This window comes from Hyposmocoma kahamanoa, unplaced genomic scaffold (genome assembly GCF_003589595.1).
Source record: "Hyposmocoma kahamanoa isolate Upper Pololo Valley unplaced genomic scaffold, ASM358959v1 66, whole genome shotgun sequence".
Taxonomy (NCBI): Eukaryota; Metazoa; Arthropoda; class Insecta; order Lepidoptera; family Cosmopterigidae; genus Hyposmocoma; species Hyposmocoma kahamanoa.
Window position 1 is genome coordinate 12908417 of NW_020653854.1, and position 26541 is coordinate 12934957.

The 26541-nt window shown below is 35.6% G+C and overlaps 1 protein-coding gene across 4 annotated transcripts in view; it reads right to left on the reverse strand.

Moving 5' to 3' along the window:
* Positions 1–26541, reverse strand: part of LOC113232098 (terminal nucleotidyltransferase 5C) — a 304794-nt gene that overhangs the window by 13107 nt on the left and 265146 nt on the right. Inside the window, exon 1 of one of the 4 annotated variants that reach the window (XM_026466735.1) lies at positions 20723–21016. The exons of the other annotated variants lie outside the window; for them this stretch is intronic. Coding sequence (XP_026322520.1) covers positions 20723–20794 — 72 coding nt within the window. The 5' untranslated portion in view covers positions 20795–21016. Of the gene's footprint in view, positions 1–20722; positions 21017–26541 lie in introns of those variants that run through there. 4 annotated transcript variants of the gene reach the window in all.

Below are 26541 nucleotides of genomic sequence, written 5' to 3' on the forward strand. Positions count from 1 at the left end.
ACCGGAACGCAGTAATGATCTTATTACTCCTTGGCGGCAAAAATAGATAAGATTCTACTGCTACTTGATTCATGTATAAAACGGTGTTCAATAATAATGTACAAATGGAAATAAACTAAACTACTGAGACAAAAACAAATGTAAACTTCAATTGTGTTTAAAAAGATTGTAAATGAATTTTATAAAAAAGTCAATATACTATTATCAGAAGGGATATTTTATAATTTGAAATAATGCAAAACACTTTATGGAAAACGTACATAGGCTGACGAAATAAACTTAGAAATGCAGATTATAATTGAAGTGCGTAAAGGAAAAGGATGTTTAGAAACAGTGTGCTAACGGAAAACGATCGTAAGCGTTAATTGGAGTGGGGAATTTTTCCGCTTTATCATCGATGTAGTATTGTAAACACTGTTATCTCAGGTGTAGTATTTAATATGAAACGTAACGTTTTACTGTTTTAACTTTTAGAAAAAGTCCTCAATGCCTCCGCCATTACCACTGGTACAAGGCTTGAAAGTAACGCATTCTACACCTACTAAACAATTTACCCGAGGTAAGTAGACGTGAGACAAAAAGGTACATTTAAAAAGAATATTGAACAAAAATCAATGCCAATTTACTATTTGATAGTAATTCTCTACGACCTTGAATTTCCACTGCAACTTTCGGTTACAGCCTGTACAATGAAAGTTTTACAAAACAACCTTATTTAATAAAAAAACAACCTCTTCAACTTTTAAATTTATCAATGGTAAAACAACCCTCTTGGAGAGGTATGTGTATGGTTATTAATATAAAAAGGCCGGCCAAATGAGGAAAGAAGATAAAAAAGGTATGTTTAATTAACTTTTAGAACTTTCGGATCGTGAAGGGAAAAGTGAGAATAGTTCGGCACATAAACAAAAAGTTCATACTGAATCTTATTAGAGTATTGAAGGCGAACGTACTTGCGAGTTGGTGTCGATTTCATCATTGCATTTGCGTTCGATTCTTGACGAAACGCGTTTGGAATGCCAACGACAAAGGTCAGTTTCATCTCCGAAAACAACCTGCCTAACTATATCAAGTATACGTTCTACTAACTAAATATGTCAAATAACTATGTCGGATCGAAGGAATTTTTCTTTGTGTTTGTTCTATCTTTACATCCATATTAATAGCAAACTAGTGGAGTATTTTCACAAAATATAGATGAATGTTACGATAATAAAAACATCATGATATTCAATACAAATAAGTAACGAAATAATTTTGCCAAATCTCGAGAAATGCTGTATTAACTAGGGCTAGCTACTAACTCGGCCCTAGTGTGTCTATTTACGAAGTAAGAAACTGAAGAGGTTGCTCCTAAAGCTTTGAAGAGCGCTGCTGGAGCTGGTGGAGTTCTGTTGATGATAATGTTGTCGGGAGAGTAGTATAGTAGCCTCCGCAGCCTCTTACTTAGTAAGTTTAAAGTTCAAAATTCAAAAGGGTAAAGAACTAGTGGTAATAAATCCAGTTTTATAAATATTTATTCCAGTTTTAACAATATTTATGATCTTTAAAATGTTTATCGTACAAGAGATTTTTAGTAACTTGTAAACGGCTCAAAGAAATTAGAAGAGAAGACGTGTTCGCTACCGCGATCGAGCAGAGAGTGACGGTGGAACGAAACAAAATCAGAATGCGAGGCAAAAGAACTATGGTACAATTAAAATATTTAAATTTAAACACGAGTGGCCAGGAACCGGAGAAATGCGATAAAAAGGTGGGATGTCGATGTAAGGAGGTCATACCGTCACAATACCCGGGGAGCCGGAGAAAAAAAAAATCGTTCAGAGTTCGAAAGGTTAAAGAACCAGTGGTAATAAATCCAGTTTTATAAATATTTATTCCGGCTTTAACAATATTTATGATCTTTAAAATGTTTATCGCACAAGAGATTTTCGGTAACTACTAAACGGATATATAACTATGGTACAATTAAAATATTTAAATTTAAATACGAGTGGCCAGGAACCGAAGAAAGGCGATAAAAAGGTGGGATGACGATGTAAGGAGGTCACACCGTCACAATACCCGGGGGGCCGGAGAAAAAAAAATCGTTCTGAGTTCGAAAGGTTAAAGAACTAGTGGTAATAAATCCAGTTTTATAAATATTTATTCTGGCTTTAACAATATTTATGATTTTTTAAATGTTTATCGCACAAGAGATTTTCGGTAACTGCTGAACGGCTCAAAGAAATGAGCAGAGAAGACGTGTTCGCTACCGTAATCGAGCAGAGAGTGACGGTGGGACAAAACAAAATCAGAATGCGAGGCAAAACAACTATAGTACAATTCAAATATTTAAATTTAAATACGAGTGGCCAGGAACTGGAGAAAGGCGCTAAAAAGGTGGGTGAGGTCACACCGTCACAGCTTCTTACTCATTCCTATAGGACGATCAGTTTGTTATTTGTCTGTCAATGAAATAAAAAATATATTTGAATTAATTTAGGTGCAAAATCGTACATTTCTGTGTCTGGTCGTCCAGTTCTATTCAACGATTTTATAAAAGAACAGAGCTTAGAACAAGTAACGCGATAATGACCAAGAAACTTGAAAAGCGTGACTGTCGAACGTTCATTGTGCACACTTGTTCAATGCTAGGAGCCTTTTGTGTGCGTCCGTGATGTTTTCCAACCGTTTCGGTGACGCAAAACATAATGTACACGCTACATGATAACTAAATGAAACAATATACATATAATACAATAATAATATAATATACATAAATCATTACATGTCACTTATAAATTGCTAGGAGTGAGCAAATCTTAAGTATCAGGAAGTTGACCAGCTTTTTACTCTTAATGGTTGTTAAGAGACAAAAACGGAAATGTAGCTCCACATTATACGTTATAGCTAATCACCGCGGTTATTACTGACATTTTGAACACTGGCATAATTTCATATTTCAGTAAAAGACGAAAACAAAAACAAGCTACAATTAATACATAATAAACTGTGAGCTGAATAAGTTAGCGTTTATTGCGGACATTTCAGCTAATAGCAGAACGGAAGGACTTATTGGACACGCACGTGATTCTGAAAATGATTTCGATTTCATTACTTTCGTTACTGCATTGTAATTCGACACGTGGCGTCTGGAATACTGAATAGAAAGGTCAAGTTTCGTACTTGTTGTAACCGTGATGTAATTAATGCATATAGTAAAAATATATATTTTCCCATTAACTAGTTAATCAGAGGTGTCAGTTTCATTCTCAACAAAACGTTACAGGTGTTTTATTTTATATCATCAATGAGACAAGTGAAAAATAAGACCCAGATCTCTATTTTATAAAAAATAACAAATAAATAAGAAGCTTGGGGGCAAAGTTTAGTTACCTTGACGTTTTTTTAAACATGACGTTTCATTTAACTCGATTGCAGCTATACGCAATTCACATCTAGACGATTACTTTCGATTTCGTGAGGCGAGTAATTAGAATGGACTTGGTGTACGTGCGCTGCGTAATACTAAACGGAACAGTGCGTTCCTTTGCTCGATCCTCGTCTCTGAATGGGGAAGGATGTTATTTTTACTTTCATTTAAATATGATCTTTATTGTAAGCCATTTATAAGTGACATGACATAAAGGAAAAATTAAGTACAATGTCTACATTATTCATTTGCATGGAAATGGAAGTACAAAAAGTTAATACGGAAAGGTACGTCTGAGTGACTAAAGATTTATTGACCTGATTACAGAATATAACAATGCGTGTGTTGTGTGAAACGGAACGGAAGTCCGATATGTGCGCGGGATAGTTGCAAAAAGCGTATTTCACTTTCTTTTAATATTTGAATCATAAATTCAAACTTAAGCCATTAGTTTTCATAGCCGGCTATAGTTCATGCAATGTCGTAAGAAATTCAGAAAGTGACAAATCAGGTAACTACAATATGACACGAAATTTACAAAGAAATTTAAACTAATTTATCATAAGGGTCTAATCACAGTATTGTGACAATTACATATCATAAATTTACGTAAAAACTTGTGTCAATAAGAAACTTCAAATTCGATTGTTGAATATTGCATGATAGATTTGTATCGTGTAATTAGGTTTGTTTTTAAGGTTACTCGTGTTTTCCGCTCGAATGATTAGCGTATAAAGGTTAAACTGAGTCAAGTCGTGTATTAAACGATTAACTGCATTCTATTTATGTTCATACAATTTACTAAACGTTAAATTATCGGACTGAGCGTAAATAGAGGTTATTGTGGCCTGCCAGTGCTATTATTAAAACATTTAAAAGAAAATAATATACTAAATGTTATGTTGAGCTCGTGATCTACGATTGGACATAGTCCAAAAATGTCTTTTAAGATTTGTTTTGTTTGTAAAAGATTTTATCAAATAATTGTGGCACTGTGTTTTTACGTAATAATGAATGAAATAAATTAGATTCCAGAACACATGTTTTTATCACTTTGTTTATTATTTGGTACATGTATCCATGGTAGAATTTGTGTAGTTGTTAACAATATGTGACAATTCATTTTCATGTATTCATTTCGTTAGTTTTACTTTAATTTGATTATTGATACAAAAATCGAACACAAAGAGAATTTTTTTTCATCGTTCCGATGGGATTTGAACTCATGACCATGCTGTACCGTAACGCTGCTCACTACCAACTGAGCTACAGGTCAAGTTATCAAGTTAACGAAATTCGTCTATGTGTTTTTGTTATAGTCTTTGTACTTGTTTTTTTTTTTCAATAGTTAAAGTAAATGAAATTAATTGTATTTATGAACACAGTGAGCGTGTGAAGTTTAATTGTACTCAATTCAAAAAATCAGTTTCATTACAGAATTTCATTAAATTATATCAGTCACTAAGAAAGTAAATATTATATCCTAAGGTTTAATAGAGCTTGCCGTATTTTAAGTACGAAATTAATAGATTAAATCCAGTTAGCAACCGCTATAGTTAGGTATGGGTCTGGTGTAGGGCAAAGCGAACGGATTTTTTTGTTTGTCTGCAAATTGACATTTATTTTATGAATACTTGTTTACGGGAGCGGTTTTGTTTATGATAAGTTTTTATCATTGTTCCTAATTTAGTAGCAGCTGTTATCTACACCACATTGAAGTGGCCGCGATATCGTATAATTAATTTGCTATTGAAAAACATTAATACATTATTCACTCTCGTCCACGTCTGTTAAAATAGGAAATTTAATTTTCTACTGGAATGAGAGCTGCAGATCGTAAACTTGGCTTCACCGATTCGTCAGTCTACGTCTCGGACATACCAGCTTCCAAACATTAAAAAAACACATTGAGATAAGGCCTTTAGTAAGATATGACGCTATAAACAGACTTTATCGTCATTACAACACGTCACTTTCTAAGGGAAAATTGTTTCTAATATTTTGTGATACCAAGTGGAGTGTAGATGTGCATGTCAAATGACACCAAATGGTGAAATAGTCAAAATAAACATCAGAACATTACATCAGATATGTGAAGAGTAAGAAGGGATCAAAATCACAATGATGCGCCGATGATATAAGAGTTGTGGCAATAACAACATAAGCAAAAAACAGCTCAAAATAGAGAAACGTCAAACGTCTAGAGGACGGGATGGAAGATTGCGAAACAAAATAGAAATGCATAAAGACATGTTTTTTTAATTTGACTAAATTCAAGTAAATAATAAATCTTAAATAAAGTTTATTATTATTTACTCTATTGCGCTACAATGAACATATGAACGGACGAAGCGAGAAAAGTGTGTTGAGATTGCAACAACTAGGATTTGGGAGGCAAACGTAAAGATCCTAACGATCATAACTTATTAGACGTATACTGACTCTTCATTTAAGCATACACATAAACAACACTGGATTAATATTTTTATAGAATATCATGATGTTTTTACTACCATTTTTTTTAAATACTTCATTACTTTGTTATTGTTATTGATACAATGATCGAACAAGCATAAAGAAAAATGCTTTCGATCCAAATGGGCTCGAACCAGCGTCTGTTGCCTCAACGTGGCTACTACTTTTACCGATCTACCTACATAAAAATACTCGACTATATGTAGTGGAGTATTTTCACAAAAAAATATGAATCATGGCAGTAAAAACATCATAATATTCAATAAAAATAAATATTTCAATTATTATAGTGACATGTTTAAAGCCGTTTAAATCGAACAAAAATCTGCAACAATCACAGGGAAATTCGCAATTCTGACACAATCTGCAGTTCAGTTGGTAAGATTGGTAGCCACGGTGAGGCACCATACGCTGGTGTGACTTAAGTCGGATCGAAATATTTTTTTCTTTGCGTTTATCCGATCTTTGTATCAATAATAACAAATGAATAGTTAAAGAAAATTAACCATGAACATGCAACACACTTGTTACACACCAATACAGATCACGTGTACATGTCAGTTACCCCGTTTGTTATCTGCTATGACTGTATATGTCATGGACAACGTGTTTGGTTGATAACAAGTGTTGCAAATTTTATTTCAATGCTAATTCTAGATAGTAATCTCGAGTGTGTCTCTTGTATAAAACCTTTTATTATACTCTAATATTTCAAGGGCAATACAATATGAATACAAAGTAGAGGTTTGAATGATAGATAATTGTGTTCAAAATATTTAATTACCCACTCGTGTATTTGAACCTGGATGTGAAATTCATCCATACAGATATACGTTATGTGAAATCTTCAAGATCACGTTTCATAACGTCACTCTGTTATAATATTAACATTTTTGTTTGTTTTCATGATAAAAAATCTGCGTTTAGAGCCATGAAGCATTTTCCAAATAAACCTGTGAATCATAATCTATCGGTGCGGTGTTATAATTTACATCACGAAGAAATACTAGAGGATTAATTTGGCATTGCCACAAAGTATATATATAGTCTAAAGCAAAAATAATAATTAAAAAGTACTTTGACCTTTATATTGATATATCAGGAATGACAATGTTTCAGTTTAGTTAGAGATTTGACTGATATTACTAGAACAATGGCATTTTCCACCATAGCGTTTGTATGTAGATTACATAACGTATTACATTACCAAAATACAATGAATATTTAGAATTTTACTGCAATTGTTCGTTTTTCGGAATTGTTTATTGTTGTAATGGAAATTTTATTTCAGTAGTCTGATATAGTGTGAATAACATAGGTAATAGACGTATTTATAGCACTCTTTGTTTTTTTTAAATACGATTTTTATGAATTGTTTTCAAAATATAAATTATTGAAATACTGTGTTTCTGTCTTTTGCAGGTTATCATTATATGCTATTTTTTTAATTCTGGGGACACATTATACAATAAAAATTTTGAATGATACTCCGGGACCTGATATTTTACATACTTATTACGAAAACTAATTTGACATAGTAATATTATTTTTCATTTAAGTGACCATATTTCATCACCCTTCAAGACCAATCATTAATGGTTCAAGGGTCTATAAAGGAAAACCAAAACTATAGTGCACATTGATCTAGCATCGGACAAGGATACATGCGTGTACGCATACTAAACGAGTCCTAGCAACACACGCGCAAGTACTATGCAAATTACGCCTTGGCAAACGAAAAGGAGTTTAGGAAATATTTCATTAGAAGCTATTCAAATTTGAAATCTGAGTATGCTTTAGCAGTGTTTGTCTCGCAATTAATATTATATTTCAAAAATCATAGTCAAAAAAATTTATCGTCATAAACATGAAATAAACAATATACAAATTCTGATAAGCCATGATCTTTCTGGCGTCAGTTCAGTTTAAAAATTAATAGCAAGATTTTACACTCAACAGGACGAGGTAAACATTGCTTGTTGCTTTAAATAGGAATACATACATTTATTAATTTCTTTGCAGTTTACATTTGTACACATTGTAAAATTGTATCTGTGGTGTTAATGAAAATTCTAGAAGGAAAACACTAGTTGATTACCCGACATACTAAACCAGTTTCATCATCATAGTCAGCCTACACCAACCCACTGCTGGGTATAGGATTACTTAAAGGAAGGTATTTTTGTTAACGTAGTTTAGGTAACTTCTGTGAGCAAAGGCGGATTTATCGATAAGAGCGATTTCTTCCAGATAACATTTGAGGCAGAGGACAACCGCCAGCGGTAAAAATGTATTTTTACGTGTTCAAAAAAAATACTATGACTTGGTAGCATTGATTTTATTGAATATCATGATGTTTTTTACTACCATGATATTGTCGTTTTATTTTTTTTAACTCCACTAGTATAATTTATTAATACAAAGTTCGAACACAAAGAAAACTTCCTTTGATCTGATTTTGTTATTTTAAATAAGCGTCGAAGTGATGCCAAAATAACAAAATACTTGATAAAACACATCTACGTACTGTAAGCTGCGGCGTAGCTTAGGATGCGTAGCGAGAGGTACTTTATAAATATAAACTGGGATAATCTTCAAAACTTGGTTTATTGTACTTTTTGTACAGTACCGTATTGATACATAACGAGCTTCAGTTCAATGAGCATTAGTTCCTAGCATAAAATCAAGTTAATCATGAACATCTCCAATTTAACAGCTATTAGTAATCTTGATTTAACTTCTGAAGACTGCTTTATGGTTACCAAACCCAAACGAAATTACACAAACGTTTGTATACGTAAATCTGGATAAGAAAGATGCCGACGAAAATGTGATCAGATTATATTTGATCTTTTGTAAACATGTAATAACATGAAAAGGAAATTTTTAAGTTAAGGCGCCTTTGAATTAAAGCTTCTAGAAGCGCTGCAGTGGCGCGGCAGCCGCGCGTCACGTCTTTTTCATTAATTGTGACTGCAAGAGTGCGTTTCTAGATCGATATCTCCCGCGTAAGGTGTTGCAAATCAATATATCATTTTTGGCTTTTAACTAAATATATCCTTTTTAATGCATATTACAGGTTCCATACTTAAAAGTAAAGAAATCACTTATGTCCACTTGCACTAAACTTAAGTATGTCTTAAACCAATGCTTAAATTGATAAGACACTCTTAACACAATGTGTTAAGAGTGTCTTTTGCATTGCAATTTTTAGTTTAAGACGTACCTAGGTTTAGTGCAAGTGGACATTAGTGTTGTTTACTTTCAAACGTGGAACCTAGAATATACATTAAAAAAGGATACATTTAACTTACAACAAATTACATGAGAGGTATCGAGATATTGTGTGAAAATTAGATGCGCGGATTTGGTGCCACAGACGCTACACTGCACTTCTATAAGCGTCTAATTTGAAGACGCCATAAGGGAATTCAATAACAAACTTGTAGGTATTTTTTATTTAATAATATTGCTCGGAAGATAACTTTTATCAATAGCTTATATATTATTGATTGGTTCATTAATCTAATGTACGTTTTATCGGAAACCAAACACAATTTGTATAACAAAGTTATTATTAATATTACTTAGTTGGGATATTGGTGGAGTAAAGAGTGGTTATTTCTATTATACGATAAATATTATACATTCCTATATTAGAATAGAAACAAAGACAATAGGGGTGACTTAAAGTAGGTACTACAAATTAGCGTAAACTCCGACAACATGGGTCCATGGCAGTCTGTCGATTGTTACTGTTGGTATGACCAAAAGCCTCATTCAAAGCCAGTCTAAGCAGGTAGTTGCGTTTTGTAACAATACGTTTAATCTGCTATTAAACTATTAAATACAATTAAGTAAAGACTAAAAGAAAAATTATAATCAAATTACCTTAAATTAGTGTCATCATATTGAACTATACACATAGTGGAAAATCGACTTATATTCTTATTTCAAGTTCATAACGATAAATGTACATAATATGTTGGTAGCTTATTAGCAACTTATATGTATAAACTTTCGTATAATGTATAATGTATAATGTTTTGAGAATCTGTTGATAAAGAGCTATTTTGATCAATTAATACATTTAAAAGATAAAAATTTGTGCATTTTCACAACACATTAAAAGCTTATCAATGATATGGGCAAATTGCTGGTACTAATCTGTAATGCTATCTTGAAATAATAAGTCTAAATATTTATGATTTTTGTATTTGATACATATGTAATTTTTGACAACATCGGTTTGTTTGAAGCAAATAACCCGATGTATTTTCATATGGCAAAGCTGAAAGAAGAAGAGCGGTATTTCAAAATATTTTAATAGTATTGTCATATATTAACAGTCAGTGTGAGTCAGTTATGACCATTGGACCTTTAGACGTAAGTTTGTTAGAAAAAAACAAATATACGCGATTTAGATTAAACAAAAATAGTTTCATTTCCCTTGTATAACAATTACGAAAAAAAAGAATTCGATAACTAAGGTTTAATATCAGAATAATGGTCCACAGACTATTCAGCTCAGCAAAATGGAGGTTTGCACCGCGGTTTGCTGTATTAAAAAAGAACCAACTTATGTACATTATACGTATATGCTAGTCTTAAGACTGCCAATTGCAGCAAATTAATAAATAGTAAGTAATATAATTGAAGAAACTTTTTGTAGTTTCAAAATGACTAAAATGTTATGCCCCATTGTTTGTCTTGTTTCAGTCGCCTAGGAATTTTGGGAATTAGTGAGGCGCTTCCGAGTTGCGAGGTGAACTGCCAGTTGTGCAATACAACGGGAGATGTACGTGCTAACATTTCGGGTACGTATTTGGACAAGAGGGAGGGTGCTGTACGTGCACCTGAGGTCGCTCACCCGAAGCACTAGTCTTATGAGCACTAGATGAAGTCTGTGAAAACGGGCTGATCTGGGGTCAGGACCTGACTGTTAAGGTGCAGGCTTACTTGCACAAGTAATCTGCTCTCCTTATTATACCTAACGCATTTCGGTAATTTTCGAGATATTGGTACTTTTGGCTTTTTTTTAAATGTCAATTATGCTGGTTTTGCTTAACAATTAAACTGAAAATAAATAAGATAATCATCATCATCATCATCAGCCTATCGCAGTCCACTGATGGACATAGGCCTCAATGTGCCCCAATGTGCGCTATTTCGCCCGGTCCTCAGCTTGTCGCATCCATTTTCCGCCAGCAACCTTTCGTAGGTCGTCACTCCACCTGGCCGGAGGGCGTCCTACACTACGTTAGCCGAGTCGCGGTCTCCACTCTAGAACTCGTTGTCTCCATCGTTTATCGGTTCTTCGACAGATATGGCCAGCCCTCTGCCACTTTAGCTTGCTTATTGCACGAGCTATGTCGGTGACCTAAGTTCTCTGTCGGATAACCTCATTACGAATTTTATCCTTCAAAGAAACTCCGAGCATAGCCCGTTCCATAGCTCGCTGAGCGACTTTAAATTGCTGGACTAGCTGTATCGTGAGTGTTCACGTCTCGGCTCCGTAAATCATAACAGGCAGGACGCACCGGTTGAAAACCTTTGTTTCAGACTTTGTTTTGGTATAGGTGACGAGAAAACTCGACGTAGCTTCCCAAGCGCTGCCCATCCAAGCTGAATCCTCCTCCTGGCTTCCTTCTCGAAATTGTTTCTACCTAACTGCAGAATCTGCCCGAGGTAAGTGTATTCGGTAACAACTTCAAGAAGGTGGCCATTTACGACTATGGGTCTCGGGTCAATGCGATCATTGATCATGACTTCGATCTTCTCCAAGTTCATGTCGAGACCAATACGTCGCGAGGCGGACGCTAGGCCGTCCAGCATCTGCTGTAGTTCCTCTAGTGACTCCGCCATTAGCACTATGTCATCTGCAAATCGCAAGTGTGAGATGTACTCGCCGTTTATGTTAATGCCCATGCTTTTCCAGTCCAGCGTATTAAACATATCCTCCAATGCGGCTGTGACCAGTTTCGGGGATATGACATTCCCCTGTCTTACTTCTCTGCGTAATTGGATGGGCTCAGACTGCTGGTCCTGTACTTGGGCACTCATAGTGGCGGCATTATACAGACATCTCAGCGCTTCAATGTAACGATAGTCCACTTGGCACAGCTGCAAGGATTCCAGACAGCCCAGGTTTCGACGGAATCAAAAGCCTTCTCATAGTCTACAAAGGCTAGATACAAGGGCCGATTATACTCTTCTGACTTCTGTATAATCTGCCTCACTGTCTGTATGTGGTCTATGGTGGTGTATCCTCGATGAAACCCGACCTGCTCCGGAGGCTGAAACTCGTCGAGACTTCTGGCGAGACGATTCGTAATGACTCTAGAAAATAGCTTATATATGTGGGTCAGGAGTGAGATGGGTCTGTAGTTTTTAAGTAAATATTTGTCTCCTTTTTTAAAAAAGAGAACTACCATACTCCTGTTCCACGTTTTAGGAGTTCTCCCGCACTGAATGACGGGGTTAAACAGGTTCCGTAGTTCCTTGATGACTGGAACTCTTCCGGACTTCAGAAGTTCTGAAGTAACTCCGTCTTCACCATGGGCTTTTCAATTTTTTTAGTTGTTGTAGAGCCAATATGATCTCGTCTTGGCTGATATCCGGTAGGTCGTCGGTATTGTGGCGCATCAGGGCGGTTCTGGGATGAACACTTTGGACTCTCGGTTTCGTATTATTGCCTCCTCAATGAGGCGTGTACTGTAGCTCCGAAGGTCGCGCCGTATCATCTTCGCAATCTTCTTGTTGAGGTCTGACCGCTCTGACGAAGTGGCCCGAGTGTCTTCTCGTCGTTTAGTCACTAGCCGAAGAATCTCATCCGAGAGTTTGAACTTCGTACCTATACGCTGCAATCGGCAAAATTCGATGCCCTCTGTCCTCAAACGTTTCAACCACTTTTTGCAGGGCCTCGTCGACATCATCAGTGGGTTCCAATTCAAGGAATCTTTGCTCGAGAAGTTTCTGAAACTTATCGGCGCCCGCCATGATCTGGAGTGGATTAAGCCGGAGCGTGGACTTCATCAAACGGCGTCTTTCCAGTTTGAGATCGATATTCAGAGAGCCTCGTACAAGTCTGTGATCAGATCCGGTATTAAACCTGCTGATCACGGAAACGTCTCTGAATATGTGCCGTTTATCTGCCAAGATGAAATCATTCTCATTTTTGGTCATAGTGTCGGGGCTTTGCCATGTCCACTTCATTTGAGGCTTATTTTTAAAGAACGAGTTCATCAAGAAGAGCCCCTCCCTCTCGAGGAAGTTGATCAACATCTGCCCCCTATAATTCCTACTTCCATAACCATGTGGGCCTATTCGAGATTCGTTTAGACTCTGGAAAGTGGGACCACTTTAGCGTTAAAGTCCCCACAACAACGTTGAAGTGGGCCTTAGTGGTGTTGTGTAAGGCTCTTGATATGTCCTCATACATACCTTCCACTTCGTCATCTAAATGTGTCGAGGTCGGCGCGTAGACCTGTACAATCTTCAAGCTATACCTTTTTGATAGCCGAAGTATAAGGTACGCCACCCTGGTCGACACACTAGAGATCTCCTCAACGTTGCTAGAGAGAGCCCTGTTGACGAGGAATCCTACGCCGCTCTGGGATGGTTATATCACACAAATAAGATAAAAGATATGTTAATAACTCAATTTCGTTAAAAAAGCCGATTACGTCATTTATGATAAGTAATAATGCCCTTTTAGTATAACAAAGAGTTTGATAAGGAGGGGAACTATAAACAAAACTGAAGAAGAGGTACATATATTGCATATTATTGTCTTTGAATAATGGCAGACGAATTCCGATATTCATGTTTCAAACGCACTCAATTTTAATAAATCGTGATTTAAAGTTTCGTATCCTATAATTTGTCCCATTACATTTCGACAGAAGGACTACGATATCATGTGTGTTTGTTAATTAATTTCCACGAAAGACATTTACATCAGGCCTGACGAACACAAGGTCGCTAAGACGCGCGACATTGATCGTTTCAACACGTCGCACACGCGTACCACACTGGCATTAGAAAACGCAATCGTTAATACCAAGGATCTGCCGCTCACGTTTTGCTACATATCGATGAGGAATCATTTCAGATATGTCAAAGTATTCGAATATCCACACTGTTTATTTTTTTATAATACCAAGTAACGGGACGAACAAGACGTGCGCATGGTGGTAAGCGACACGGCTGTCCATAACAGATGCAGTGCCACTTAGAGCTTTACATCACAATGATCCGAGGGGCACTGCCACTGTACCCGTCACCCAGAGACATACGTTGAGAAGTCCCATGTGCCTGTAATTTCACCCTTAACCTTCAAAACGGGTACGTAGTAATGCTCATGTCACTGCTTGGCGGCAGAAACACGCAAATTATCGAAGATACTACATAATATTATTATATAATACTACTGCGTTTATTTATTCATACAACATCATCAACGTCGTGAATTGGGCATTTACAAATAGGATTAACAGCGACATTTCCGAAGATAACTATAATCATTTGCGTTAAACAGGTGACCTGGGCTCGCGAGATGATAATTATGTTGTAAAACGCGCGAATACCATTGGCAAGAATTTTAACTGAATACCTTATCGCTAGTGTTCATATTTAGCACCTACTGCGTTTGCACAGTTGTAACGTGTCGTGTAAATGTTTTCATTATTGTCTGTATAAGATACATAAAATAGTCGCAGTATTTTTCGCCTTAGTAGGTACTCAGACGTATGCCAACGAGGCAACTGCAATCATATTAAATCACCATTTTACTCTACGACTTCAATCGTGATTTTTCATAAATAGGCTTCCCATTAAAATAATTTGGCGTGTGAAACAAATTACTCAAAAATTGAATATAATTGGATTAGCATTAATTTAGAATAAAGAGTTTAAACATTTCATACTTCAGCAATACCGTAACTACATACTAGAAATATACCAATAATTACATAATTAAACTTATTAAATTACATATATAACCATAGCCAATAATACAGGTAATTGTAATCCAAAAGATCATAACCGCAACAATTTATTGATATTGATCATTGCTCTCAGTTGCGAAATAGTCTGCTCATGAGTCAGTCTCGACGAAATGATTGCCTCCGAGGTTTCCCGATATTTTCCTTCACGGAGTATTGCCTACAATTTTATATATAATACGTTTTTATAAATATTTAAAGTACTTGAAACAAGTACGCGTATGTCATACACGTATGCAGTCCTTATGAAATATATTATTTTATTTCATTCATTCAGGTAGTATATTAATAATATAATAATACGTTTAACATCTGAGTTGAATCAATATTACATGTAGTGTGGGTATTCTTTGATTTTAGTCTTTGATTGTTCTTTTATTAAATTAAGTAGACATTTATATTTCTATTTCATTATAGTTATTAGACATAAATTAAATACTAATTGCAGTAACGTGAAGATAAATCCTAAAATCATCAGCATAAGATACAAAACTATGTATATAGGTCAAGACAGCAAAATGGACTTTTTTAAATATTTTCGAAAGCATGTATTGATACTAGCAATTATACATAAATAACAAGGAAAACCAAATTAAAATAAACTCCAACGGAAATAAGAAAAAAGATAACTGCATATTATTTAACCTAATTGACAATTAACAAACTTTTTACCTGATTTGTACATGTTTGTTAAATAAGACTAGATTTATTAAACTATAAAATAAGGAAAGGTACAAATTAAAAAATCGCGCCAATAGTAAACTTCTTTAAAGAGAAGGAGACCAAAAAAATGAAATATAAATGGTGATGGAAAAAAACATAAATGGTATAAACAACCATTTATAAATATCGTCTCATAGCAAACAACACCGCTCAAATAATTTTGAGAAATTAAGGAGAGTGAAAAAACAGCATGTCTGTTATTGTATAGAAGATTTTTAAGCTATTGTTAGTAATAGGTTAGCTAACCTCCGTAGCTGAACGCTTAACATGCTGGCCTGGCACTCGAGAGGTCCCGGTTCGAGTTCTGGGCCGGGAGAAATATTTGTATGGCCTACATTTGTTTCTTTCGTGAGTGTGCAGGGCTAAGAGTGTGTGCGCGTTGTTATTATTATAGGTGCTCTATTTATGGATCACAATAGTTGTATGTGTTAATCATATAATTTTTATTGATGTTCATATAAAGTAAAAATGTCTTATTTCCGACTTCAGCGGTATGTTTGCTAAGCGATTTTTAGAAGAAAGTGACCAAATGAGAAATGAATGGGAGTAAAAGATATACTGTGGTGATATTGGATAAGAGTGGAAGGACATTGAACGTATATATTATATGTATGTAAGATAAAAGACATATAAGAAAAAAAATTATACACAGCCACGCCTCTTTTACAACCAACAAAAAATTAAGTACTCAACGATACGATTTTGCCGCTACGGTAAAAAAGTCGTTAAAACCCAAAAACAAAGGTCTGCAACAACCACAGAAAAATTCGTAAGGTCTGTTGGTTTGTTCCGTAGCTCAGTTGGAAGAGCGTCAGACACGGTATGCTGAAGGCGTTGGTTCGAATCCAGCCGGATCGAAGAAATTTTTCTTAGTGTTCGATCTTTGTATTAATCATTATAACAAACTAGTGCAGTAATTTCCAAAAAAAAATATTGAATATCGTGATGTAAAAACGTCGTCATATTCAATAAACTCAATAGTTGAAGACAGTTATTATATTCGCGTTGCTAGAATAATAGTGTTATAACTCAAAATATGTGAAATTCAATATTATACTATTGCTGCACGTAAAATTCGAATCTCTGCAGGTCAATACAACGTTGTTAGAAAATTGTGACAAAGAATTATATTTAGATACCTACTTAACTCAAAATGAGATAAACTGTTTGTGCTACTTAAGCTACTCGTAGTTCTGGACAAAACAGTATGAAATAATTTTTACCCTTTTATTTTTTAATATACTTGGCGAGTAGTACACCTGTACATAAATTTTAATAATCTTTCAAGTGAGTAATTCGTTTTTCATCGATTCTGAAAAAAAAAAAATCACTTTTGAGTTAATACACTATCGTATTAAGAGTGCGAATAATAATATTTCTGTTTTATTTAGAAAGCGAATAAACGGATCAAGGAATATTATGATTGTTAAACAAATATTACGTTTGAAACCAAAATTAATTTGTGGTGACAACTAAAAGATGCACAGCTTGCAGAGAGAATACTGAAGGTAAAATTGGCGGCGACTTTAGAAGCTAGAAGAAGCAGTTTAGATGCGGCACTGGCTTCTCAAGTTGTTAATAATTACTAAAATCAACGATATTTGTTTACGAAACGTAGTAGTAGTAGTAGTTGCCTATATACATATAGTCCCACTGCTTGACGCAGGCCTCCTCTGACATTGAGAGGGTATGGGCTGTAGTTCCCGCGCGAGCTCAACACGGATTGGGTACTTCACATACAGCAGATGTGTTTCATCACAATGTTTACCTTCACCAAAAGCTCATGGTAAATTTCAAACTAAATTTCGTACATAAATGCCGAAATTCAGTGGTGCAAGCCCGTGTTCGAACCCACTACCCTCTACTTGAGAGGCAGTAGGTTAAACCATTAAGCTATTACGAAACATGTGATTTTATTTGTTACTAAATCTTTCCTTGCATTTTCATCAGTTGATAAATCTAAATTGAGTATTATTAAAACGATATTGAAGGTATAAATAATTATTAAGGAATCCTTTAGACGCATGCGCAGTTGCGTGTCGTAGAAAAGGTTGCGTGAGCGCTGGCATTTTATTTGTAGTGAATTCTTCGCTTGTAAAGTTAAACACGCCATGCGTAACACTTCCACCGTAAATGTATGTTCTTGTTGTGCAGGAATAAGATTTAGATAGGTAAAATAACTGGCTTTTATAGTTTTTCTTCTATTTTTTCAAAGTAAGAAATCACGTCATCATTACGACATCTGATGTACAATACTAAACTAATTCTTACGGATCGATGTCTAGTTATCTCTTTCGTGTTTATACAAAGGTATAATAGTTCCACTATTAACTTTAAATTATAAAGTGTACTGTTTTAAAACAACAAAATATCCAAAATCAATATTCTACGCTTATTTACATTTCGGTTTCAGCTACAGTATACGTACTGGACAGATAAGTAAAAGAAAAACAAAAAGTGTATTTAAACTTATTAAAACAGGTATGAACAGTTTTAAAATACAACAAACATAGATAAATATAATTTTTAACACTCTTTAACTCCTTAAAAAATTGAACAGCTTACATTATTATGAATTGCTTTAATTAATGCATGTGTTATCATATTTATATTACTTTATGTGTATTAGCAAGGTTTAAATTTTTTTGGTAATATTCTTTGTTCTCATTAGTGATGAAGAGACTCAGTCTTTTAAGGCCTTTTAAAAAACCTCGACTAATTTTTAATGCCTCACGACTCTAGTCTTTTAACCCTCAAGTCTTGAGTCATTTGACTAAAACTGAAGATTAATTCGTGTCGAAGTCTTTTAAAACCTAGGAAGTTTAAAAGACTTGTAGGACTAAAACGACTTAAATGATTGGCGCCTTATAGCCTCGGGAGTCGCGAGTTATGACTTGTATGGCGTGATTTTATTTTTACCCACAATAGTTATTTTTAATACAGTTGCTCAAAACGTGGTATTTTTCGCACTACAAATCGTGCGGAAAGTTGGATTTCTCGCACTAGTGCTTTTTACTTTTCCAGTTTTTTTTTAATTTACTGTTGTTTTAAGTCTTAAACATAGAACTAAAGAAGTTGTATATTTATTTAATATTTATGTGCTTTGTGACGTACATAAGTCATTCGTCATTAAAACTCATATTTATTTACAAATACTATGTATATAATGAACGTATCGAGTGGAGGTCCACAGTCTCTACCCCTGAATGGGTGATAGGCGAGATTTTTATGTATATATTTGTTCTATGTATTACAGATAAATTGTATCTCACTAATGTGCACGGGTTTCTAAAAAAGTTTAAACAAAAGTACCAGGACTTCATAATAAGAAAAGTGGTTACAGACCAATATTACACAAAATAAAAAAGAGCACGTTAGACCTATAGAAATATTGGTTGTATTTCTTTATTTTAATTTACTCGCAGAAATAGTATTGTATGCAATCATTACATAATTAGGTCTTCAAATCACGTACCTACTGCTTAAATCACTCTTTGAATCTTAATTTTTAATATAAATAAATAAACGTGATTACTTACTACATACTACGTCATTTTTATTTATAAACTTCGGGTTTAATAACACTAAAATAGGTATAAGTCCATTGCAAACAACTCGAGTCGAAGTAAGTCTTATTAATAAAAACTCGAACCTCCATTCTTAATTTTAGAGTCGAGTCCTGTAAAATCGAGTCGAGTCGTTATAAAACGTCTGAGTCTCTTTCATCGCTAGTTCTCACTGCTACCATTCAATTGTAAAACTCTTACAATTTACATACAATCTACTTGTTAACTGGAGGCTTCCAAAAATAAAATAGTGTCAAATAAAATCACTACATGACCAGAAATTGTTGCAAAACGAACCCTTAACACGTTTAAATAGCGTTTTTTGAAAAAGAAACTTCATTTAAGTAAGTAAGTTACTTGTATATTCAAGATCTTAATCTAAGACTCGCTTTTTAGGGTCCTTGTATACCTTAAGTAAATGAATTATAATGCAATTACTTTGATTCTGTTTTTTAATGAAACTGAAATAGCTACTCATTGTTACAGTCACAAAAAACGGGAAATAAATGGTCCATGGTGATTATGATGAATTCCACCAATACATAAAAAGACTACGATCCAATCTATTGTTTCATGTTCGAACAAAATATTTTTCCTTCGAGATTTTTCCTAAGACAGAAAAATACCCATGGACTCGAGTTGTGTGAGAGAAACTTCATGAAATGCCTTCAAACTAGGGAAATGAATTATTTATAAATCAAATCAATAAGACTAATTATGTAGTTGAAGATTTCAAAGCCAGTAGTTGAACTAAGAGTCGTAAAGTGAAACTGTATAGTACTCGAACGTGTAGCAGATGGCTAGATCACGAGCTCTTATTATCAAAACGGAACGTAGTCCAACACATCACACAATTCAAGTACGAGTACTATACTTTGCTAATATGATCCAAACAAATTTAACGAGGTTTCGTCATCGTGGCGAATCTGATGCAAGCCCGTGCGTCGCACAAGCTGTAATAGTTTTATTGACGTGAATCACTCTCAACTACGCGAAAAACGGTAATGAATATTACATTACACCAATTTGCTACCGATGTAAATCTTCTGTCTAGAATTTTCCGAGACTTACAAATTAAGCCACCATCAATGAAGAGCGATATCAAATGGTCCTCATCTTATAAAGGATATTAATAACATTATTGCATTGTGATTATACGAGTAGTAGGCTGAAATTAATGTAAGCGTTCTCACGTAGCGCATGCGCTGTTGATACAGCAACCGTGTCACAAACAACTGATAAGGGCACTGCTTCCGTTGACCGCGGGTTTTCACCGGTTAGAAACCGCAACGCTCGAAATATGCATAGCAAGGCACGCTCGTTGCCTCCAATGTCCACCACCGCCCGCGCCGTCGTCGCCGTTCCGAATTCCACAGCGTAAAAGCGCATTTAAAAACTGCGAAATCCCCGCGGTATGAGTAAAGGCAAGAATAGACCGAAGAATAAACCGCCCACGCAAATGCGTATTTTTTTTCACTCAATACGGAATTGGTGGTCGGACGAATGCCACTCTACAATCACATGACTCCCAAGCTTACCTTCATGTCATCGAGCATGTCGCACACGGAGATGAGGGATGCGGTGTCCGGAGATACTTTTATCACGCCCATCGTAAAGATAATCCCGCGGCGTAAAAGTTGTGGTATTAAAAAAGTTGCAACGAACTCAAAATCAGTGAGGAGAGGTATCACACGGAGGACCGATTGGGCCGTTTGCGTGCGTCCGTTATCCTGATCAAACTATGTTCAAGTTTTATCCCGAGTGACGCGTGATTCGGTATATTTTAGGAACACTGAGCGCGAGACAAGCTCACACCGTGACCGAGCCGCGCGGACTGACTTAACTCGCCTTCGCCTCGCGGAGCGCCGTGACTCCGCCACGAGTGAAAGGGTGCTGACGTCACGTTGATAGCGCCCCGCGTCCCGCTGCCGGCTGTCGACTTGTTGCTACATGTTATGTCCTTGTCTAGCGCGCGGCTGGTCCTATCTCCATCTCTAATTACATGACACCTTCTTGATTAAACGTATTGCCTCCCTGAGTACGCGCGTTATCGTTTTGCACACAACACGATTGCGATTCACTTTTTGCTCTACGCTGTACAAAGACTGGTCTAGGCTGTGACCTACAACTATTTGTGAATGCCGTTCTTTAATAACGTTACTTTGCTGCATTATCTTCATCTTCGTTTACGTAATATGATACAGTTTTTGTACAGTATTATTTATTAGGTAACAAAGTGGGAGTGTGTTAAGTAGAGATACCGAATATTTTGTATATATAAGTAATACACACAAAATTTATTTTTACCCAAAGATTCAGGCCAAAAATACGTACTAATAGTTATAGTAAATATAGCTCCCCAAAACAATATTTACGTTTTGGAACATAATAATCACATTTCAGAATAATAACAGGGTATGATTTGCACAGTCAATGCGCGTAGCAAGCCTACGGATGTCGTAGCGAGGTCCCAATTCGCGCTACGTATATAGTTTGTGGCGTGGGCGTTGCCACGCAACAAGACGTAGCTTCCAACAACAATTCGAGTTTTTATGAAAACAAATAGCTGTTGGGAACTTAACCATTTACAGGATTATATTTATTGGTATACCGATAAACACGTTTTAAAAAAATATTCCTGCAGCACTTTCTACAATAATATTTTTCTAATATTTAGAGCGTGAGGGAATTAATATGCACTTCCATGATTTAATATAAAGTGAGATTTAATTATTACAAAGAATAAGTGAAACAAAACAATTGATTCGAAGCGGTTATTGATAATAAATGACAATGAAAGGTAAAAATGGGTATATAACAAATAATTTTAATCATTATATTCTATAGTATTTTAAAAAAGCAATAAGTTTACGATGACGACAAGCTGTGATATTATACTTTTTTTGTTTATCATAGTTTTACAACAGTTAAGTTTTTTGTTACCAACCTTGTTGTTTTCAAAGTAAAATTGGGAAATACATAGTAGCAGTGAAAGAGTTCGGCCAGGGAAGTACTGCAACCTTATGTATTTTTACCGCCCAGCAGTAATGTCAGCATTACCGTGTTCCTATTTTGAAGGGTAAGGGTGCTGGTAGAATTACAGGCACATGGGATTTGTCAACTTATGTCTCAGGGTGACGGGCGCAGAGGCAGTGCGCTTCAGATCTTTGCAATTTAAAGAGCTGAATGGCACTGCAACTGTTATGGACAGGCGTGTAGCTTACCATCAGGCGCACGACTTGTTCGTCCTGTCACTTGATATTATAAATAAAATACAAAATTCTGTTTTGTCCTTCTCGGTGATAGTAAACCCCTGTAACCACTAGTAGTCAGTTAATGGTTCTACGTTTATTCACGGTCCGCCACTCATTTGACTGTGACCTTCACCTCACCGTAGAGGTTATGGCACGTGCTTACCTATTTGTCGACGTGTTTCATTAGGCTGTTTTTTTGACATTCAATATAGTTTTGTTTTAATTGAAATTTACTGAACCGTCGTCCAAATTGTCTCAAAAACCAAACAAAAATATGTGTTTTTCAATAAGTGAGTCTTGCGCTGTAGTGCTATTTTGAATAAAAGGCTGATTAAAAAACAAATGTTAAAAACTAAAATTGTATTATTTGGCCAAAATAACAACACAAAAAGTTGAGACTTCATTATAATTAACGTGTTTACATGTTTCTGCCGCCAAGCAGTAAAGTGAGCATTCAAATTTTGAAAAGTAAGTGTGCTGAGGAAACTACTGGCACATGAGGCTTGCCAACTTATGTCTCAGAGTGGCAGTAAACTTCAGATCTTTGCGATTTAAAGCTTTGAGCAGCACTGGTATGGACCGGCGGCGTATCCCTAATCACCAAGTGCGCGACTTATTCGTCCTATCACTTGGAAAACCTTTTCACCTCACTAGCTCAGAAAAGCTTTCATTCTCATAAGAAATTCGAGTGCATAATCGTTTTTTCCATTTTAGTGTGGAAAAGGTTTTTGAATTTCGAACTTGACAACGGACTGTAGTGCACCAAATTTTTTCTTTAGATGAAAAAAAACCATGATGAATGAAACATAAGACGTCCAACTACACGATTTGTCGTACATTATTTATGTAATATAAATCCGTTTGTATATTTTATTCTTATTATTGTTGCCATTAAATTATCAACGATAACTAATTTTTATTATAAGATTTGTTATAGTTCAATTGTTTTTCTTTCATCTACCATTTTCCTCGCTATAGTGAGGTGAAAAGTTGTGTGTTTCGCTTGGCAGCACTTTGCGTCTCGTGCATTGAAACTCTCGCTACGCTCAGGATATTATTTATGAACCACTCGCTTCGCTCGTTATTCAATCTTGGGCGCCTTCGCTAGCTCAGGTTTCAATACTAACAAGTATTGAAACCTGAAAATATACAATAATAATAAGTTTACAAGACAATAAAAAAACCACGTATTAATTAAATTAAATTACACTTAAAATACTCATATTAATTAAACTCTACCATTCATTCGTAAGTCAGAATACCATGATAAGAACAAGTCTGTATACATGTACCAATTAACGAAAATTATTTGAAAATACGTTCAAAGAACCTGAAGTAAATGGATAATACAAAAATGTACTTAATGATGTTTTTAATCTGTATAAATAGCAATTTTCGGGGACTTTCTTGTAAAAGTATACATATATACGAGTATACACATTATATATATATTGCCTTTTCAATGAATTTGTGATTTTAAGGAAATTATTGCCAAGAACCATTGACTTACAATTATATGGACGTCGGGTCCGAACTTATAGGGCGTTAAAATCGTATACAGAGCGTCATTCACGCTTTAGTCTTCGTTTGTTCGACTGACAGCGAAGCAAGCAGTACTTTTTTTTTCTTTTTGTTTTTTGAATTTGCTTTCGTGTGGATGAGCTGTTGTTTTGTCATATTTATCACATTCATTTACGTATTTTCTGTCTCGCTTGCTCATTTTATACATTTCGCAAACTGTGTGTCAAATTGTCCAGATTGTTTTTTTTTTTTTTTTTTATCTGTAGCGTTCATAGAAGGATGGAAAATAGTGCATTCCATTCTATGCTTTTGTTGTGATGTTTTTGTAATTTTTAATTTTTAATGTTGTTTCGTGGCTTCCGGGCGGCTGGCGGATACAAATTATATTATTTGATTTTTATTTTAATCTATTGTTACTATTATTTTTATATATTATTAATTCAGTCACTCTATTTTCATTTTATTTATTTTTTATTTATTTTGTTTTTGTTTTTTAATTTTAGTATTATTTTATTAATATTTTGTTATTACTTATATACCAATTAACTATGGATATATCAATATGTAATCAAGTGACTTATATATGTCTTGCTCCTCTTAGTCTTCAGACGATAGCTTCCACAGTTTGCCTGCCCTTGACAAGCTGCTGCATAACACCTTCTCAGAAGTTCCTAAGAATTTCAATGTAGTACACATTAACGCGCAGAGAATTCCAGCACATTATGCGGACATGCTAGCTAGCATAACGTAGCTACGTTTGACAACAAAAATATCCACGCTATTCTTGTGTCGGAGACATTTTTAAATCCTAGCCTTTCTTCTACTTCTGTCTGTCTTCCCGGGTTCCAACTGATTCGCAATGACCGTGCTAGTTCTTCACATGGTGGGGTAGCCATTTATTTTCGTAGCCATATTCCTTTTGCAATCCTCAGTACTTCACCTCAACCCTCTCCACCTGATACTGCAGAACATCTGTTTCTGGAAGTTACTTTGTCTCATCATAAACTACTTCTGGGAGTTTACTATTGCCCATCTCTAAGAATTGATTACTTTTCCGCTCTTGAAAAGCCCCTTGAAGGCTTTGCTCCTTCATATGATCATACCATTTTGATGGGTGATTTTAATACTTGCCTTCTTAAAAATGATTCACGTTCGAGCAGTCTTCGTTCTGTTATAAATTCCTGTAACTTACATATTCTTCCATCTAACGCTACGCATCATTTTCCTAACTGTACTCCCTCTTTTCTGGACCTCATAGCAGTCTCTTCTTCCGAACTTGTCACCAAGCATGGTCAATTCACGGTCGATGCCTTTTTCTATCACGACCTCGTGTACCTGTCGTATACGGTGCGCGTGCCCAAGGCTAAGCCTAAAATCCTCCTACAACGTAATTTTGGAGCCATGGACTTAGATCGATTGCGTGAAGACGCGGGTAGAGTTGACTGGTCAGTAGTGGACAGTGTTGGTTCGGTGGATGAACAGGTCGAGTTATTTACATCGCTACTGACTCACCTTTATGATGTACATGCACCAGTTCGACCCGTTCGGATCAGGCACCTTCCTGCACCGTGGCTGAGTAATGACCTTCGAAGTTATATATATAGTCATTAGGAGAAGAAGAATCGTGCGAAAACCAGATACAAAATTGGACCATCTGATGCGAATTGCAAAAAATATCACCGAATCAGTAATCGCTGCAACACATTGATTAGGGATGCTCAGCGACGCCACATCCACACATCCATCGAAAATGGTAACACCACTAAAATTTGGAATTTCTTTAAGTCGCTTGGAGTTGGTAAATCTCATAGTAATAATTCTTCTTTAGACTTGAATCTAGATACCCTTAACAATCACTTTTCATCTGCGCCTGTCTTTGACTGTTCAGTTAAAGACAACACTTTGCTATATCTTTCATCTTTACCAACTCCTGACTATTCATCTTTTGTTCTTAATCAATTTACTGACTGTGATGTTAAGAAAAACGTTTTAGCTATCGCTTCCAATGCTGTAGGCAGTGATTGCATTAGACGTAATATGATCATTCCGCTCCTCGATCTCCTCACTCCCGTCATAACTAAAATCCTTAATAAATTTGTCTCTATCTGTGTTTTTCCCTCTGCCTGGAAAGACGCTTATGTCATTCCATTACCGAAAAAAACCAAACCAAACTTCCCTTCAGACTACCGTCCTATTTCAATTCTTCCTTTCCTGTCGAAAGTCCTAGAAAAGCTTGTTCACTGTCAGTTGACTAATTTCGTAAACAGGAACAACCTTTTCAATCCTGTCCAGTCTGGTTTCCGCATTGGTCATAGTGCGACTACTGCACTCACGAAAATCACTGATGACATCCGTTTGGGTATGAAAAATCAACGATTGACTGTGCTGACACTCCTTGACTTCAGTAATGCCTTCAATTGTGTTGACTTTGACCTATTATTGGAGGCATTGCGTACTCTTAACATATCTCCAGCAGTTATTGATTGGTTTCGAAGCTACCTCTGTGGACGTCGGCAGTGTGTACGCAATGAGAATTCTTTCTCTACGTGGTGCGATATTTCCGCCGGAGTCCCGCAGGGTGG